Here is a 19,650-nt window from a genome sequence, read left to right as displayed (position 1 = left end):
AGCTGTTGCCGTGGCCACCAGGTCTAAAAGACCGACCCCAAATGTCCCCTTTCAAAGGCAATACTTCCAAATGCCGTTTGGAATCCGCATCACCTGACCATTTTACTGGTAGAATTGGACAACGCAGTTATACTTGATGCCAGTCGGCAATTATTCCGCTGTGCATCATGCATATATAGAAATGCATCTTTTAAATGCTCTATAGGCAATAATATACTATCCTTATCTAGGATATCAATATTTCCAGTCAGGGAATCCGACCATGCCAACCCAGCACTGCACCTCCAGGCTGAGGCGATAGCTGGTCGCAGTATTACACCAGTATGTGTGTAAATACCTTTTAGGATACCCTCCTGCTTTCTATCAGCAGGATCCTTAAGGGCGGCCATCTCATGAGAGGGTAGAGCCCTTGTTCTTACAAGCGTGTGAGCGCCTTATCCCCCCTAGGGGGTGTTTCCCAACGCACCCTAACCTCTGGCGGGAAAGGGTATGCAGCCAGTACTTTTTAAGAAATTATCAATTGTTATCGGGGGGAAACCCACGCATCATCACACACCTCATTTTATTTCTCAGATTCAGGAAAACTACAGGTAGTTTTTCCCTCACCGAACATAATACCCCTTTTTTGGTGGTACTCGTATTATCAGAAATGTATAAAAACATTTTCCATTGTCTCAATCATGTAACGTGTGGCCCTACTGGAAATCACGGTTGTCTCTTCACCGTCGACACAGGAGTCAGTATCCGTGTCGGCGTCTGTATCTGCCATCTGAGGTAACGGCCGCTTTAGAGCCCCTGACGGCCTATGAGACGTCTGGACAGGCACAAGCTGATTAGCCGGCTGTCTCATGTCAACCACTGTTTTTTTTTTATATAGAGCTGACACTGTCACGTAATTTTCAACAGTACATCCACTCAGGTGTCGACCCCCTAGGGGGTGACATCATTGTTACAGACACTCTGCTCCGTCTCCACATCATTTTTCTCCTCATACATGTCTACACAAACGTACCGACACAGCACACACACAGGGAATGCTCTGATAGAGGACAGGACCCCACTAGCCCTTTGGGGAGACAGAGGGAGAGTATGCCAGCACACACCAGAGCGCTATATATATACACGGATAACCTTATATAAGTGTTTTTCCCCTTATAGCTGCTGTATGTTTTAATACTGCGCCTAATTAGTGCCCCCCTCTCTTTTTTTAACCCTTTCTGTAGTGTAGTGACTGCAGGGAAGAGCCAGGGAGCTTCCCTCCAACTGAGCTGTGAGGGAAAATGGCGCCAGTGTGCTGAGGAGATAGGCTCCGCCCCCTTTTCGGCGGCCTTATCTCCCGGTTTTTTGTATATTCTGGCAGGGGTTAAATGCATCCATATAGCCCAGGAGCTATATGTGATGTATTTTTTGCCATGTAAGGTATTTCTGTCATGTTTTATTGCGTCTCAGGGCGCCCCCCCCAGCGCCCTGCACCCTCAGTGACCGGAGTATGAAGTGTGCTGAGAGCAATGGCGCACAGCTGCAGTGCTGTGCGCTACCTTATTGAAGACAGGAACGTCTTCTGCCGCCAATTTTTCCGGACCTCTTCGCTCTCCTGGCTCTGTAAGGGGGCCGGCGGCGCGGCTCCGGGACCCATCCAGGCTGGACCTGTGATCGTCCCTCTGGAGCTAATGTCCAGTAGCCAAGAAGCCCAATCCACTCTGCACGCAGGTGAGTTCGCTTCTTCTCCCCTTAGTCCCTCGATGCAGTGAGCCTGTTGCCAGCAGGTCTCACTGAAAATAACAAACCTAAACTAAAACTTTCACTAAGAAGCTCAGGAGAGCCCCTAGTGTGCACCCTTCTCGTCGGGCACAGAAATCTAACTGGGGCTTGGAGGAGGGTCATAGGGGGAGGAGCCAGTGCACACCAGTTAGTCCTAAAGCTTTCTTTAGATGTGCCCAGTCTCCTGCGGAGCCGCTATTCCCCATGGTCCTTACAGAGTCCCCAGCATCCACTTAGGACGTTAGAGAAATATATATATCTCTCTATATATACACACATATATATATATATATATATATATATCTATATGCATACTAGGGTCTCAATCTCTGCTGATAAAGTACCTGTCCACGCTGCCACAGCGCTATAAACCCATGCCGACACAATCGCCGGTCTGAGTAGTGTACTAGAATGTGCACGCTATCTGCAGGATCCCTGAGAATAGCTAGTGCTACCTTCTGTGCAAACGTGACACCCTAGGGGAAGATTCCCATCACATCCTGGCCCTAGTGGGGAAAGGATACTGCCTGAGAATCCTTTGTGGGAAGCTGCAGTCTCTTGTCTGGAGATTCCCGCTCTTTCCTCATGAGAGGAGGGAAATTTACCTCAGCTTTCTTCCCCTTAACATGTGTACCCTTGTGTCAGGGACATGAGTCATCAGTGATATGCAAATCATCTTTTATTACAATAATCATATATTGAATACCTTTCAGCCATTTTGGCTGTAACTTTGCATTATCGTAGTCGACACTGGAGTCAAACTCCATGTCGATATCAGTGTTTATTATTTTGGATAGTGAGCATTGTGAGACTCTGAAGGTCTCTGTGACATAGGGACAGACATGGGTAGATTTCCTGTCTGTTCTCTAAGCTTTTGTGCAATAAATTCACCTCGGCACTTACACATCCAAACAGGTGTCGGCGTTGTCGACGGAGACACCCTCTCACACACATATTTGCTCTATCTCCTCCTTAGGGGAGCCTTTTACCTCAGACATGTCGACACACACGTACCGACACACCACACAGACAGGAGATGCTCTATTTGAAGACAGTTCCCCCACAAGGCCCTTTGGAGAGACAGAGAGAGAGTATGCCAGCACACACCCCAGCGCTATATGACCCAGAAATCACACAGTAACTTAGTGTTAACCCAGTAGCTGCTGTATATATTGTTTTTACGCCAAATTTATGTGCCCACCCCCCCCCCCCCCTCTCTTTTTTACCCTCTCTATCGTGCAGGGGAGAGCTTCCTCTCAGCGGAGCTGTGGAGAGAAAATGGCGCTGGTGAGTGCTGAGGAAGAAGGCCCCGCCCCCTCAGCGGCGGGCTTCTCCCGCGATTTTGTGTAAAATTAATGGCGGGGGCTCATGCATATAACAGTGTCCAACTGTATATATGCTGCTTTTTGCAAGGAGGTAATCAATTGTTGCCCAGGGCGCCCCCCCCCTGCGCCCTGCACCCTACAGTGACCGGAGTGTGTGGGTTAGTGTGGGCGCAATGGCGCACAGCTGCAGTGCTGTGCGCTACCTAATATGAAAACAGGAGTCTTCTGCCGCCGATTTTGACGTCTTCTTGCTTCAACCCGCCGGCTTCTGTCTTCTGGCTCTGCGAGGGGGACGGCGGCGCGGCTCCGGGAACGGACGACAAGGTCAGGTCCTGTGTTCGACCCCTCTGGAGCTAATGGTGTCCAGTAGCCTAAGAAGCACAACCTAGCCGCAGTTAGTAGGTTTGCTTCTCTCCCCTCAGTCCCACGTAGCAGAGAGTCTGTTGCCAGCAGAAGCTCTCTGAAAATAAAAAACCTAACTAAAATACTTTCTTATTAGCAAGCTCAGGAGAGCTCACTAAAAGCACCCAGGTCTGGCCGGGCACAGATTCTAACTGAGGTCTGGAGGAGGGGCATAGAGGGAGGAGCCAGTGCACACCAGTAGTACTAAATCTTTCTTAGAGTGCCCAGTCTCCTGCGGAGCCCGTCTATTCCCCATGGTCCTTACGGAGTCCCCAGCATCCACTAGGACGTTAGAGAAATTGTTTTCCAAGGGAGAAACTTTATATCCACTTGCTGTAAGGGTTCAAAATATGAAGACTGTAAGAAATCTAAAACCAGATTCAAGTCCCATGGCGCTGTAGGTGGAATGAATGGAGGCTGTACTCTGAGGACACCTTGCAGAAAAGTGTGTACCGACGGCAATAGAGCCAATCGTCTTTGAAAATAAATGGACAACGCCGAAACCTGCACCTTTAGTGTAGATAAACGCAGTCCTCCATCTAACTCCGTCTGTAGAAATAACAAAAGACGGGATAACTTGAAAGATGATGTCTGAAACTTCCGAGCTTCACACCAACATATATAGGCACGCCAAATTCTGTAATAATGAGCTGCCGTAACTGGCTTCCTAGCACGTAACATGGTTGGTATAACCGATTCTGGAGTGCCCTCATTCTTAAAAGCCGGTCTCAATAGCCACCCCGTCAAACGCAGCCGCGCTAAATCGGGGTAAAGGAACGGACCCTGTTGTAACAAGTCCGGACGTAGTGGGAGCGGCCAAAGATCGTCTGCGAGTAGGCCGTGGAGATCCGAGAACCAAGCTCTCCGAGGCCAATGAGGTGCCACTAGTATGACTGTGACAGACTCTCTTTTGATCCGTTTTAGCACCAGAGGGAGCAGCGGAAACGGTGGAAACAGATACACTAGGCTGTACGGCCAAGCGATTGTGAGAGCATCCACCGCCACTGCCTTTGGATCTCTCGTTCTGGACACATACTGGAGCGTTTGGTGATTGTGGTGAGACGCCATCAGGTCCACTTGAGGGTAACCCCACCGCTGAACCAACATGTGAAACACTTCTGGATTTAATGCCCATTCTCCTGGATGAAAATCCCGACGGCTGAGATAATCTGCCTCCCAGTTGTCCACTCCCGGAATGAACACTGCCTACAATATCACCTGGTGGTATTCTGCCCAATTGAGGATTCGAGCTACTTCCCGCATTGCCATGCGGCTTCTCGTTCCTCCTTGTTTGTTGATGTATGCGACTGCCGTTGCGTTGTCTGACTGCACTTGGACAGTCTGAGAGCGAAGCATGTGTACTGCTTGTCGTAGTGCATTGTAAATTGCGCGGAGTTCCAGGACATTTATAGACAGCAATCTTTCGTGGGCCGCCCAGAGACCCTGGAGCTGCAATTTTGAACTACAGCTCCCCAACCTCTGAGACTCGCGTCCGTCGTTAGAATTATCCAATTCCAGCCGCCAAAACAGTTTCCCTGCGGTTAAATTGTGTACCTTGAGCCACCAGAGTAGAGACACCCTTGCCGACAACCTGACCCTGTGGTGAATCTGCAGATGCGAGCCCGACCACTGTGCGAGCACATCCAGTTGAAATGGACGTGAGTGAAATCTTCCTAACTGAAGCGCTTCGAAAGCCGCCACCATTGTTCCTAAGAGGCGAATGCACAAATGTACCGAGACTGTGCGTGGCTTGAGCACTAATTGTACCAGATGGCGAATAATCTGTACTTTCTGTTGTGGTAGGTAAATTCTTTGATTTACCGTATCGAGAATCATACCTAGGAATTGAAGGCGTTGAGACGGAATGAGATGCGATTTCTTGAAGTTGACAATCCAACCGTGGTGAACCAGTACATTGTACGTTAGCAGCGCATGTTGGAGAAGCATCTGTTGAGACGGGGCTTTGATGAGCAGATAGTCTAAATACGGAACTATGGTCACTCCCAGGGATCTGAGATGAGCTATCATCACAGACATCACTTTGGTGAATACCCGAGGCGCTGACGAAAGGCCAAACGGTAGAGCCTGAAACTGGTAATGGTTCTGCCGGATTGCAAACCGCAAGAACCTCTGATGAGGCTGCCAAATCGGAATGTGTAAGTACGCATCCTTGAGATCTAGCGCAATCATGAATTCCTTTGGCTCTAAACCTGCAATCACTGAGCGCAGAGATTCCATCTTGAATCTGTAGTAAGTTACGTACCGATTGAGACCCTTTAAGTTCAATATTGGCCTGACTGAGCCATCCGGCTTCGGTACCACAAACAGACTGGAATAATAACCCTGACCCTGTTGGTGTACAGGGACCGGAATCAAAACTGCTGAATCCAGTAGGGACTGAATGGCAATTTGCAGAACCGCCCTCTTGTCGTCCGAGAGAGGTAGGCCTGTCTTGAAAAACCGCAGTGGCGGAAGACCGTCGAACTCTATTTTGTAACCTCTTAACACTAAATTGCGGATCCACCCATCCGCGGATGTCTGGAACCACGCCAAATGAAACGTCTGAAGGCGTGCTCCCACAATCGGAGAACCGAGATGGGCTGGTAGCCCGTCATGCCACTGGCTTGTCGGTGACCTTAGCGTCCTGACGACTTGTGTTGGTTTGTTGGAAACCACGTCCACGACCCCTTCTACCAGGCGTGGCTGTTCCTCTGCCATATCCGCGAAAGGACTGAGGTCTAAAGGATTTGAACGCAGGTCCAGAGTATCTCCGTCTTGGTACCGGTGGAGGCAATGGTAAGAAAACCGACTTTCCTCCCGTGGCCTCAGAAATCCATTTGTCCAATTCAGGACCAAACAACTTCTCGCCACCGTAAGGTAACGCCTCTATACCTCTTTTGACCTCTGCCTCCGCTTGCCAAGAACGCAGCCAGAGAGCTCGTCGTACTGTAACCAGTGACGATGAAATGCGAGAAGTGAGCTGACAGACGTCAGTAGAAGCTGTACATAGATACTCCGCAGCCTCACACATTTGATCAGCAAGAAGTATAAGGTGTTCGTCATGTAGGGCAGACTTGAGTTCTGTTATCCATACTATGAGCGCCTTAGTGACCCAGATGCCAACCAAGCCAGGTCTCAGCAGCACTCCTGCTGCTACATACATGGACTTTAGCATAGTTTCTATTTTGCGATCTGAAGGGTCTTTAAGCGTAGTAGCAGCTGGCACTGGTATGGTTAATTTCTTTGTAAGTTTCGACACTGACGAATCAACTACTGGTGGATTCTCCCATGTACATGTCACAGAGTCTGGAAACAGGTAACTAGACTTAAATCTGCGAGGTATAGAAAACCGTTTATCTGGAGTCTGTCGTGTTTCTACTAACATCTTATTAAGAGACTCCGAAACAGGAAAACACATTGGAGTTCTCTGTCGTTTAGTAAATACGACTTGATCATTTGTCAGAGGCTCCTCAGTTTCTGTAAACTTCAGAGACTGACGCACCACTCTGATGAGATTATCAATGCCTGAGCTGTTAAAATCCTCACTATCTGACTCCACTTCGCCCTCCTCACCCTCATCTTGTGCCGTGAGGTCTGGCATGGAATCGTCAGAATGCAACATAGCAGAAACTGGTAAATCATAAGACATATGAAATTTATCCCGTCTACCAAACATGGATTTGGAACTTTCGCAAGGCTGAGACGCCTCCGGTAGTTCTGGCGGTCTCACCCTAGACTCAGATCGTGCCGCTTCCCGCTCTTGTCGTGCGGCGGTCAATTCTGATTGCAACCCAGCCAGTACATTGGCTAGCATTTCCCATGGAGGGTCCGGGGAGGAAACTAGCTTTAAAACCGGAGCAGAAATTGTATTCGGAACTGAATCCACAAAAATAAGAATTTACTCACCGGTAATTCTATTTCTCGTAGTCCGTAGTGGATGCTGGGAACTCCGTAAGGACCATGGGGAATAGCGGCTCCGCAGGAGACTGGGCACAAAAGTAAAGCTTTAGGACTACCTGGTGTGCACTGGCTCCTCCCCCTATGACCCTCCTCCAAGCATCAGTTAGGATACTGTGCCCGGACGAGCGTACACAATAAGGAAGGATTTATGAATCCCGGGTAAGACTCATACCAGCCACACCAATCACACCGTACAACTTGTGATCTGAACCCAGTTAACGGTATGATAACAGAGGAGCCTCTGAAAAGATGGCTCACAACAATAATAACCCGATTTTTGTAACTATGTACAAGTATTGCAGACAATCCGCACTTGGGATGGGCGCCCAGCATCCACTACGGACTACGAGAAATAGAATTACCGGTGAGTAAATTCTTATTTTCTCTGACGTCCTAGTGGATGCTGGGAACTCCGTAAGGACCATGGGGATTATACCAAAGCTCCCAAACGGGCGGGAGAGTGCGGATGACTCTGCAGCACCGAAAGAGAGAACTCCAGGTCCTCCTCAGCCAGGGTATCAAATTTGTAGAATTTAGCAAACGTGTTTGCCCCTGACCAAGTAGCTGCTCGGCAAAGTTGTAACGCCGAGACCCCTCGGGCAGCCGCCCAAGATGAGCCCACCTTCCTTGTGGAATGGGCTTTTACAGATTTTGGCTGTGGCAGGCCTGCCACAGAATGTGCAAGCTGAATTGTACTACAAATCCAACGAGCAATAGTCTGCTTAGAAGCAGGAGCACCCAGCTTGTTGGGTGCATACAGGATAAACAGCGAGTCAGATTTTCTGACTCCAGCCGTCCTGGAAACATATATTTTCAGGGCCCTGACTACGTCCAGCAACTTGGAGTCCTCCAAATCCCTAGTAGCCGCAGGTACCACAATAGGCTGGTTCAGGTGAAACGCTGAAACCACCTTAGGGAGAAACGGAGGACGAGTCCTCAATTCTGCCCTATCCGTATGAAAAATCAGGTAAGGGCTTTTATAGGACAAAGCCGCCAATTCTGACACGCGCCTGGCTGAAGCCAGGGCCAACAACATTACCACTTTCCATGTGAGATATTTTAAGTCCACAGTGGTAAGTGGTTCAAACCAATGTGATTTTAGGAACCCCAAAACCACATTGAGATCCCAGGGTGCCACTGGAGGCACAAAAGGAGGCTGTATATGCAGTACTCCTTTGACAAACGTCTGAACTTCAGGAACTGAAGCCAGTTCTTTCTGGAAGAAAATCGACAGGGCCGAAATTTGAACCTTAATGGACCCTAATTTTAGGCCCATAGACAGTCCTGTTTGCAGGAAATGCAGGAACGACCCAGTTAAAATTCCTCTGTAGGGGCCTTCCTGGCCTCGCACCACGCAACATATTTACGCCAAATACGGTGATAATGCTGTGCGGTTACATCCTTCCTGGCTTTGATCAGGGTAGGGATGACTTCATCCGGAATACCTTTTTCCTTCAGGATCCGGCGTTCAACCGCCATGCCGTCAAACGCAGCCGCGGTAAGTCTTGGAACAGACAGGGTCCCTGCTGGAGCAAGTCCCTTCTTAGAGGTAGAGGCCATGGGTCCTCTGTGAGCATCTCTTGAAGTTCCGGGTACCAAGTCCTTCTTGGCCAATCCGGAGCCACGAGTATAGTTCTTACTCCTCTCCGTCTTATAATTCTCAGTACCTTGGGTATGAGAGGCAGAGGAGGGAACACATACACTGACTGGTACACCCACGGTGTTACCAGAGCGTCCACCGCTATTGCCTGAGGGTCCCTTGACCTGGCGCAATACCTGTCTAGTTTTTTGTTGAGACGGGACGCCATCATGTCCACCTTTGGTTTTTCCCAACGGTTTACAATCATGTGGAAGACTTCTGGATGAAGTCCCCACTCTCCCGGGTGGAGGTCGTGTCTGCTGAGGAAGTCTGCTTCCCAGTTGTCCACTCCCGGAATGAACACTGCTGACAGTGCTATCACATGATTTTCCGCCCAGCGAAGAATCCTTGCAGCTTCTGCCATTGCCCTCCTGCTTCTTGTGCCGCCCTGTCTGTTTACGTGGGCGACTGCCGTGATGTTGTCTGACTGGATCAACACCGGCTGACCCTGAAGCAGAGGTCTTGCTTGGCTTAGAGCATTGTAAATGGCCCTTAGTTCCAGGATATTTATGTGAAGTGACGTTTCCAGGCTTGACCACAAGCCCTGGAAATTTCTTCCCTGTGTGACTGCTCCCCAGCCTCTTAGGCTGGCATCCGTGGTCACCAGGACCCAGTCCTGAATGCCGAATCTGCGGCCCTCTAGAAGATGAGCACTCTGCAACCACCACAGGAGAGACACTCTTGTCATTGGGGACAGGGTTATCCGCTGATGCATGTGAAGATGCGATCCGGACCATTTGTCCAGCAGATCCCACTGAAATGTTCTTGCGTGGAATCTGCCGAATGGAATCGCTTCGTAGGAAGCCACCATTTTTTCCAGGACCCTTGTGCATTGATGCACTGAGACCTGGTCTGGTTTCAGGAGGTTTCTGACTAACTCGGATAACTCCCTGGCTTTCTCCTCCGGAAGAAACACCTTTTTCTGGACTGTGTCCAGAATCATCCCTAGGAACAGCAGACGTGTCGTCGGAATCAGCTGTGATTTTGGGATATTTAGAATCCACCCGTGCTGCCGTAACACTACTTGAGATAGTGCTACTCCGACTACTAACCGTTCCTTGGATCTTGCCCTTATCAGGAGATCGTCCAAGTAAGGGATAATTAAGACGCCTTCTCTTCGAAGGAGTATCATCATTTCGGCCATTACCTTGGTAAAGACCCGGGGTGCCGTGGACAATCCAAACGGCAGCGTCTGAAACGGATAGTGACAGTTCTGTACCACAAACCTGAGGTACCCTTGGTGAGAAGGGTAAATTGGGACATGGAGGTAAGCATCCTTGATGTCCAGAGACACCATATAGTCCCTTCTTCCAGGTTCGCGATCACTGCTCTGAGTGACTCCATCTTGAACTTGAACCTTTGTATGTAAGTGTTCAAGGATTTCAGATTTAAAATAGGTCTCACCGAGCCGTCCGGCTTCGGTACCACAAACAGCGTTGAATAATACCCCTTGCCCTGTTGCAGGAGGGGTACCTTGATTATCACCTGCTGAGCATACAGCTTGTGAATGGCCTCCAATACCGCCTCCCTGTCGGAGGGAGACGTCGGTAAAGCATACTTTAGGAAACGGCGAGGGGGAGGTGTCTCGAATTCCAATTTGTACCCCTGAGATACCACCTGAAGGACCCAGGGGTCTACTTGCGAGTGAGCCCACTGCGCGCTGAAATTCTTGAGACGTGCCCCCACCGTGCCTAAGTCCGCTTGTAAAGCCCCAGCGTCATGCTGAGGACTTGGCAGAAGCGGGAGAGGGCTTCTGTTCCTGGGGATTGGCTGTCTGTTGCAGCCTTTTTCCCCTTCCTCTGCCCCGGGGCAGAAATGAGGAGCCTTTCGCTCGCTTGCCCTTATGGGGACGAAAGGACTGCGCCTGATAATACGGCGTCTTCTTATGTTGAGAGGCGACCTGGGGTAAAAATGTGGATTTTCCAGCCGTTGCCGTGGCCACCAGGTCTGACAGACCTACCCCAAATAACTCCTCCCCTTTATCCGGCAATACTTCCATATGCCGTTTGGAATCCGCATCACCTGACCACTTTCGCGTCCATAACCCTCTTCATGCAGAAATGGACAGCGCACTTACTCTTGATGCCAGTCGGCAAATATCCCGCTGTGCATCACGCATATATAGAAATGCATCTTTTAAATGCTCTATAGTCAGTAATATACTGTCCCTGTCTAGGGTATCAATATTTTCAGTCAGGGAATCCGACCAAGCCAAACCAGCACTGCACATCCAGGCTGAGGCGATTGCTGGTCGCAGTATAACACCAGTATGTGTGTATATACATTTTAGGATACCCTCCTGCTTTCTATCAGCAGGATCCTTAAGGGCGGCCGTCTCAGGAGAGGGTAGAGCCACCTGTTTTGATAAGCGTGTGAGTGCTTTATCCACCCTAGGGGGTGTTTCCCAACGCGCCCTAATCTCTGGCGGGAAAGGATATAATGCCAATAATTTTTTAGAAATTATCAGTTTTTTTTATCGGGGGAAACCCACGCTTCATCACACACCTCATTTAATTCCTCAGATTCAGGAAAAACTACAGGTAGTTTTTTCTCACCGAACATAATACCCTTTTTAGTGGTACTGGTATTATCAGAAATATGTAAAACATTTTTCATTGCCTCAATCATGTAACGTGTGGCCCTATTGGAAGTCACGTTTGTCTCTTCCCCGTCGACACTGGAGTCAGTATCCGTGTCGACGTCTGTATCTACCATCTGAGGTAACGGGCGTTTTAGAGCCCCTGATGGCTTTTGAGACGCCTGGACAGGCACAAGCTGAGTAGCCGGCTGTCTCATGTCGTCAACTGTCTTTTGCAAAGAGCTGACACTGTCACGTAATTCCTTCCATAAGATCATCCACTCAGGTGTCGACTCCCTAGGGGGTGACATCTCTATTATAGGCAATTGCTCCGCCTCCACATCATTTTCCTCCTCATACATGTCGACACAACGTACCGACACACAGCACACACACAGGGAATGCTCTGACAGAGGACAGGACCCCACTAGCCCTTTGGGGAGACAGAGGGAGAGTATGCCAGCACACACCAGAGCGCTATATATATACAGGGATAACCTTAAATAAGTGTTTTTCCCCCTTATAGCTGCTATTTGTTAATATTACGCCAAATTAGTGCCCCCCTCTCTTTTTTACCCTGTTTCTGTAGTGCAGGACTGCAGGGGAGAGTCAGGGAGACGTCCTTCCAGCGGAGCTGTGAGGGAAAATGGTGCCTGTGTGCTGAGGAGATAGGCTCCGCCCCCTTCTCGGCGGCCTTTTCTCCCGCTTTTATGTGGAATCTGGCAGGGGTTAATATTCATCCATATAGCCCTGGGGGCTATATGTGATGTATTTTCGCCAGCCAAGGTGTTTCTATTGCTGCTCAGGGCGCCCCCCCCTAGCGCCCTGCACCCTCAGTGACCGGAGTGTGAAGTGTGCTGAGGAGCAATGGCGCACAGCTGCAGTGCTGTGCGCTACCTTGGTGAAGACAGGATGTCTTCTGCCGCCGATTTTCCGGACCTCTTCTTGCTTCTGGCTCTGTAAGGGGGCCGGCGGCGCGGCTCTGGGACCGGACTCCGAGGCTGGGCCTGTGTTCGGTCCCTCTGGAGCTAATGGTGTCCAGTAGCCTAAGAAGCCCAATCCACTCTGCAAGCAGGTGAGTTCGCTTCTTCTCCCCTTAGTCCCTCGATGCAGTGAGCCTGTTGCCAGCAGGTCTCACTGAAAATAAAAAACCTAAAACTAAACTTTCACTAAGAGCTCAGGAGAGCCCCTAGTGTGCACCCTTCTCGGTCGGGCACAAAAATCTAACTGAGGCTTGGAGGAGGGTCATAGGGGGAGGAGCCAGTGCACACCAGGTAGTCCTAAAGCTTTACTTTTGTGCCCAGTCTCCTGCGGAGCCGCTATTCCCCATGGTCCTTACGGAGTTCCCAGCATCCACTAGGACGTCAGAGAAACATACTGTACATGTGGTAGATCCATCCGGTAACACACTGCTACAGACTTTGCAGTGATGCTTTTTAATTTTTGCTGGTGCCTTACTCATTATGGAGACAGACAATACACAAAAAACAGACACTTGCACGACTCAGTAAAATAGTACTAAGGTGTTATATATATATATATATATATATATATATATCTGGCCAAGTGCAGTACACGTGGCCAGTACTATGAAATGTGATCCCAAATTCCCACTAACACCCCTGCGCCTCTGGTGGAGTAGAGATGTAGTACTGGAACGTTCTGGAATCACAACAGGAAGACACAGGAAGCATGGTTAAAATGGCCCCCATGCTTAAACTTATAGTCACAGTACAGGTTACAAGCTCTTAAACTGATATATAACCCTGTATGAAAATCCTGTGTAAATCATCCCTGCAGCCTAGCATACTGCTGTTGCCGCTGATTGTCCCCCCTCGTGCCGCTGATTGTACCCCCTCGTCTGCTTCAGCCTGTAATGCCCCCCCCCCTGTATGCTCCGTTGCGGAGGCAGTATGCGGGGCGGGCAGCGTTAATGTGGGGCGGCCAGCGGGAGCCGGGTAGCGGGACGCGCTGGAAACAGACAGCGGGGAGCGCGTCCTGAAGCGCTCTGAGCAGCGGCCGGAGCAGCAGCGGCGGCGGCCGGAGCAGCGGCGGCGGGCGGCTGTAAAGGGATTCAAGTGGCCATGCGCCAGCGGTATCTATTAAAGAAAACATTGTCCCCAAACAGCGGGGCAGCAGCGTGAGCTGACCGCCTCGACCAACATACCTGGACTCCTGTGGTGAGGCTCCGACGGGGCTTCTGTGTAAGCACCGGCCAGCCTTTCTGCAGGATGTCTGTCTGGCTGTGAGGGTGCTCTTTTATTGAGGACCGACACGCCACAGCTGCTTGTAGCAGCTTGCACTATCCCTGACCCTGTCCTTTTGGAAGGGGGAAAGGGATGTGTATGAAAAAAGAAAAAAATATTAACAAAAAAATAAAAATATTCAAAAGAATTGTGGACTAAGCCACAGAACCTGTTGCTACTTGAGCACAGAAAAAACACTGAGGTACTCTGGGATATGGAGGGGTGGAGTGTTCTAAATTTAAATATTCAGTGCCCTGTTCCTATGGAGGCCGTCCATATCCCAAGAGTACTCCAGTGACCCCTAGTGGATGAAAAAGAAATGTGCTACAAAATAATATTTTCCCCCAGAAGGTAGGAAGTCACAAACATTTTGCAGCAACTAATAACTGAACTGGGTACTAGCATGAAAGAAATATTCACATTTATATATTCAATTGTATTTTAGATCACAAATGGGGGAAAAAATAATATTCTGACTTCACAGTTTATATAGATAAACCAGTAATGCCAAGTCAAATTGTCTTAGAATAAGGGAGGTTATAGAAATGTACTTATATCTTTTTCTATTTACATAATGAAATAATACCCAATCTTATAAACATTATAGCTATAATTGCTACAATGTCTCATTAAAAGTTGTTTCTCACTTTCAGGATTATTCACCAATAAGTACAGTCTACAGGATGAAGAGAGCTTTTACTATACCTGCAGCATCTCCGAACATCATCATAATCAGTCATATCTATATCAAATACCAGCTCCTTCTCTTGTGCTTGAAATGTGCCTGATTTCACAGAGTTGTGCAGGCTTGGCTGAGGATAATACATAGGTTAATAAATAATTTTAGAATAGCATATTAACAATACTAAAAATATTAGATAAACCACTGTTGCCCAAGAGGCAATTTACAGCGCATCACCTATGGTTCTGAGTATCAGTAATGATTGTCCTCCACAGGCTAAAACACCATTCCCAGATAATGGAAACTGCATCACGCAGAAATTGATCATATACTGCGTGACATACTCCTGTAATATGGCATGAACAGTTAAGGTGCCCATACACTTATGCGACTTCTACGAGGCAGAAGTCGCATAAGATTTCCCTTGACCCGCCCAGGAAGCTTCCTGGGCGGCAGGATCGCATACAATACATCGTATGCTGTCCTTTTGTATCGTATGCAATACCAGCCATGCCTGCGGGATACGAGATAGCTTTAGTGCAGTACTTCCGATCTAGGGGCTCCGATCCGATGCTCACGGGACTTCGCATCAGATCGGAAGTAAAGCACATGCGATTTTTCCGTTTTTAACCGATTTATCGTCCCGAAACGTCGGAAACAGATGAATCAGTAAAATTTACAGTAGTGTATGGGCCTCCTGATTCTATACAGATTGTGCAGAGTCCCGTTTAAGCCAAAACCTATTACTAACAGCACCTGCCTCCTAATGGTAGATTATAACTATAATAGTTTCTCATGGATCCACAATGACATTCATGTCTCCAGCCCCCCCCCCCCACCCCCCCAAAGAAAGTCACAGAAAATGTCTAGATTCATGTTTTAGGACCCAGCTGCCGTCGGACCGCATACTAGGTGCACCCCTTGGTAAATATGTCACTGCAGTAAAGTTCATTATTAACAGTGAAGCCAACAATTACCTTGTGAGAATATACTGCTCCTATATCTATTTTGTACGGATTCATTTTCTGCATCTCCTTTTCCAGCTCACTCTGGTTGTTGAAGGACTGATATCGCACATATATGTCATCTTTCAATGTGAAACTAAACTCCCGATGCTGAAAGTAATTTTTCACAACTAAAAAAAGTACAAAGAATTTTTATTTCATTATACAAATTGATTTTATAATCCTTCTCAAATAATCTATTTTATGTTCCCACCACTTTTCTCAGCCGATTACAGAAAGGTTTTCATTAGGTCAATTATACAATGTAGAAGTAAAAGCAACCATTCAGCTGATGCATCCAAAGCAGGAGTGTGTGTTTATGGAACAGGTTCATTATTCACATACTTATATATCAAAAATTAATGGACTGAATCCAGATTATACATTAGTCACCTAAAGGACAACTCCACAATTTATTTATTTTTTAAATATAAATCTCAAAACAATTGTTATTCCCATGCCTACCCCAAACCAATGTGTTGTTAAATCGTATTATGGCGGTGCTGGTCCATTTAGACAACTTGCTTACCTGATTCACATGTGCAAAATATAGGTGTTGATGCCCCTCCTCCAATACTACCCCCACTATGGGGGTCATTCCGAGTTGTTCGCTCGTTGCCGATTTTCGCTATATTGCGATTAGTCGCTTACTGCGCATGCGCAAGGTTCGCAGAGCGCATGCGCGTAGTTATTTTACACAAAAGTTAGGTATTTTACTCACGGCATAACGAGTATTTTTCATCCTTCTGGTGATCGTACTGTGATTGACAGGAAGTGGGTGTTTCTGGGCGGAAACTTGCCGTTTTCTGGGCGTGTGAGAAAAAACGCTGGCGTTTCTGGGAAAAACGCGGGAGTGTCTGATGAAACGTGGGAGTGTCTGGGCGAACGCTGGGTGTGTTTGTGACGTCAAACCAGGAACGAAACTGACTGAACTGATCGCAATGGCGGAGTAAGTCTGGAGCTACTCAGAAACGGCTAAGAAATTTCTATTCGCAATTATGCGAATCTTTCGTTCGCAATTCTGCTAAGCTAAGATACACTCCCAGAGGGCGGCGGCTTAGCGTGTGCAATGCTGCTAAAAGCAGCTAGCGAGCGAACAACTCGGAATGAGGGCCTATGGTGTTCTCTATGCTGTCCTTCCTATCAGTATGGATGCTTGAATTTGAGTAAGATCCAAGCGAATGTGGGGAGGCAATTTCGGAATCTCTAAGGGCTAAAACACACTACACGGTTGTTGCCGGCCGGGAAAAAGCCGGACGGCTTTTTCCCGTGCCGGCATTGTAGTTAACAGTGTGAGTGGTAGGGTCCCTTCACACTGCACGGCCCCGGCCCGGCTGCCGGGTTGCAGCCGGGTCTCACCACTGGAAGGTCCGGCGGCCGGGCGGCCGCCGGGCCGTCTTTGGAGCCAGTAAACCGTGTGTGTGAAGGGGAGCTTTCACACACAACGGTTTTTACTGTAGCCGTGTATGATGCTGCGCATGCGCACAGCATCACACACGGCTAAAAGCCGTCCTGTGTGACAGACACTGCCGGTTTCTCACGGATGGCAAAAAGCCGGACAAAGTTTGTCCGGCTTTTTGCCATCCGGGAAAAACCGGAGTGTGTGTTACAGCCCTAAAAAGACATGTAATCTATTTAAAACACAAAACTATAGCAGAAACTGTTTTTTTTTCTGCATTAAACATTAGGGGCCTATGTATTATAATCATGGCACTGCGTAGGGTTGGGTATGCGTGACCGGCGTTCAGCATACCTCTAGCGGTATTCTGGCAGAAGAATGCCGGTAAGGGGGGGGGGGATAGGGGTGCAAGCGCAACAAGACCCTTGCGGGCTCGCTGATCTCACCACGCGGTTCTATTCCCACTCTATGGGACGAGCCCCTGTTACTCGGCATGCAGACTGTAGGGAGGGGGAGGTTTTGTGACCAGCACATAAATACATCCCGTTTTGTAGCAGATAATAGGATTTTGGTACTTACCAGGTAAATCCTTTTCTTTGAATCCATAGGGGTCACTGGAGTACTCTTGGGATATGGACGGGCTTCCGTAGGAACACAGCACTGAATATTTAAATTTAGTAACACTCCACCCCTCCATATCCCCGAGCACTTACTCAGTGTTTTTTACTGAGCCGAACAGGAATTAAGAGAGGTTAATAATGGAGTATTACATATAACATAACTGACAATAACGAAGTTAACCCATAACGTTACTGACAACTAACAGTTGACACCCTAACCAGCACTTGTAACTTGAACCAGTCGGTGAAAATGTGTTACCATAAGATCCTCAGAACTAACCCCAAGTAAGTAAACTGCTCTGGGTGGCCGTCCAGTGACCCCTATGGATTCAAAGAAAAGGATTTACCTGGTAAGTACCAAAATCCTATTTTCTTTTTCATCCACTAGGGGTCACTGGAGTACTCTTGGGACGTACCAAAGCTTCCCCCGTGGGCGGGAGAGCAGTTTGGCACTTGTAACACTAGGCGGCCAAAGCTAGATGCTGATGCCGCAAAAGTATCAAACTTGTAAAAGCGCACAAACGTGTGCACTGAAGACCATGTAGCCGCCCGGCAAAGCTGCGTCGCAGAAGCCCCACGACCAGCTGCCCATGAAGTTCCCACAGAACGTGTGGAATGAGCGGTTACTGACGTAGGCGGTTGTAACCTAGCATGAAGGTAAGCCTGGCGTATGGTCAGTTTTATCCATCTGGATAAAGTTTGTTTAGATGCTGGCCAACCCATCTTGGCAGCATCATAGAGAACAAATAACGTATCCGTCTTACGAACTGAAGACGTTCGGGATACATAAACGCGTAATGCGCGAACCACATCCAGAGTTCCGGAATGTGCTGTCAACACAGGAACTACCATTGGTTGATTGATGTGAAAAGATGACACTACCTTTGGTAAGAAGGCGGGATTCGTCCGAAGTTCCGCTCTGTCATCATGAAACACCAAATACGGTGGCTTGCATGACAAGGCACCCAAATCCGAAACACGCCTTGCCGAAGCTAAGGCTAAGAGAAAAATTGTTTTCCAAGTGAGAAACTTTATATCCACTTGTTGTAAGGGTTCAAAATATGAAGACTGTAAGAACTCCAAAACCAGATTCAAGTCCCATGGCGCTGTAGGTGGAATGAAAGGAGGCTGTACCCTGATTACACCTTGGAGAAAGGTGCGTATAGACGGCAATAGAGCCAATCGTCTTTGAAAGTAAATTGACAAAGCAGATACCTGCACCTTTAGTGTAGATAAACGCAATCCTCCATCTAAGCCTGATTGTAGAAACAACAAAAGGCGGCATAACTTGAAAGCTGATGTCGGAAATTTCCGAGCTTCACACCAACCTATATAGGCTCGCCATATTCTGTAATAATGAGCTGCCGTAACCGGCTTTCTAGCTCGTAACATGGTTGGTATAACTGAATCTGGAATGCCCTCTCTTTTTAAGAGGGCGGTCTCAACAGCCACCCCGTCAAACGCAGCCGCGCTAAATCGGGGTAAAGAAAAGGACCCTGTTGTAACAGGTCTGGACGTATCGGGAGCGGCCACGGATCGTCTGCGAGTAATCCTCGAAGATCCGAGAACCAAGCTCTCCGAGGCCAATGAGGCGCCACTAGTATGACTGTGAGCGACTCTCTTTTGATCCGTTTTAGCACCAGAGGGAGCAGCGGAAACGGTGGAAACAGATACACCAGACTGTACGGCCACGCGACAGTGAGAGCATCCACCGCGACTGCCTTTGGATCTCTTGTTCTGGACACATACTGGGGCGTTTGATGATTGTGTCGAGATGCCATCAGGTCCACCTGAGGATAACCCCATCGCTGAACCAACATGTGAAACACTTCTGGATTTAATGACCATTCGCCTGGGTGAAGATCCCGACGACTGAGATAATCCGCTTCCCAGTTGTCCACTCCCGGAATGAACACGGCCGACAATATCACCTGGTGGTATTCTGCCCAATTGAGGATTCGAGCTACTTCCCGCATTGCCATGCGGCTTCTCGTTCCTCCTTGTTTGTTGATGTATGCGACCGCTGTCGCATTG

At 48.4% G+C, this 19,650-nt stretch overlaps 1 protein-coding gene across 2 annotated transcripts in view; it reads right to left on the bottom strand.

Moving 5' to 3' along the window:
* PRIM1 (DNA primase subunit 1) overlaps window positions 1–19,650 on the bottom strand; it is a 220,785-nt gene that overhangs the window by 179,919 nt on the left and 21,216 nt on the right. For both annotated transcript variants that reach the window (XM_063952487.1, XM_063952486.1), the window contains exons 2-3: window positions 15,571–15,728; window positions 14,617–14,723 (exon numbers count right to left, since the gene is read on the bottom strand). In XM_063952487.1, coding sequence (XP_063808557.1) covers window positions 14,617–14,723; window positions 15,571–15,728 — 265 coding nt within the window. The remainder of the gene's footprint in view (window positions 1–14,616; window positions 14,724–15,570; window positions 15,729–19,650) is intronic.

The sequence above is a fragment of the Pseudophryne corroboree genome, chromosome 2 (genome assembly GCF_028390025.1).
Source record: "Pseudophryne corroboree isolate aPseCor3 chromosome 2, aPseCor3.hap2, whole genome shotgun sequence".
NCBI classification, from domain to species: Eukaryota; Metazoa; Chordata; class Amphibia; order Anura; family Myobatrachidae; genus Pseudophryne; species Pseudophryne corroboree.
Note: the sequence above shows the minus strand (reverse complement) of the source record. Positions and strands in the feature narration are given on the sequence as shown.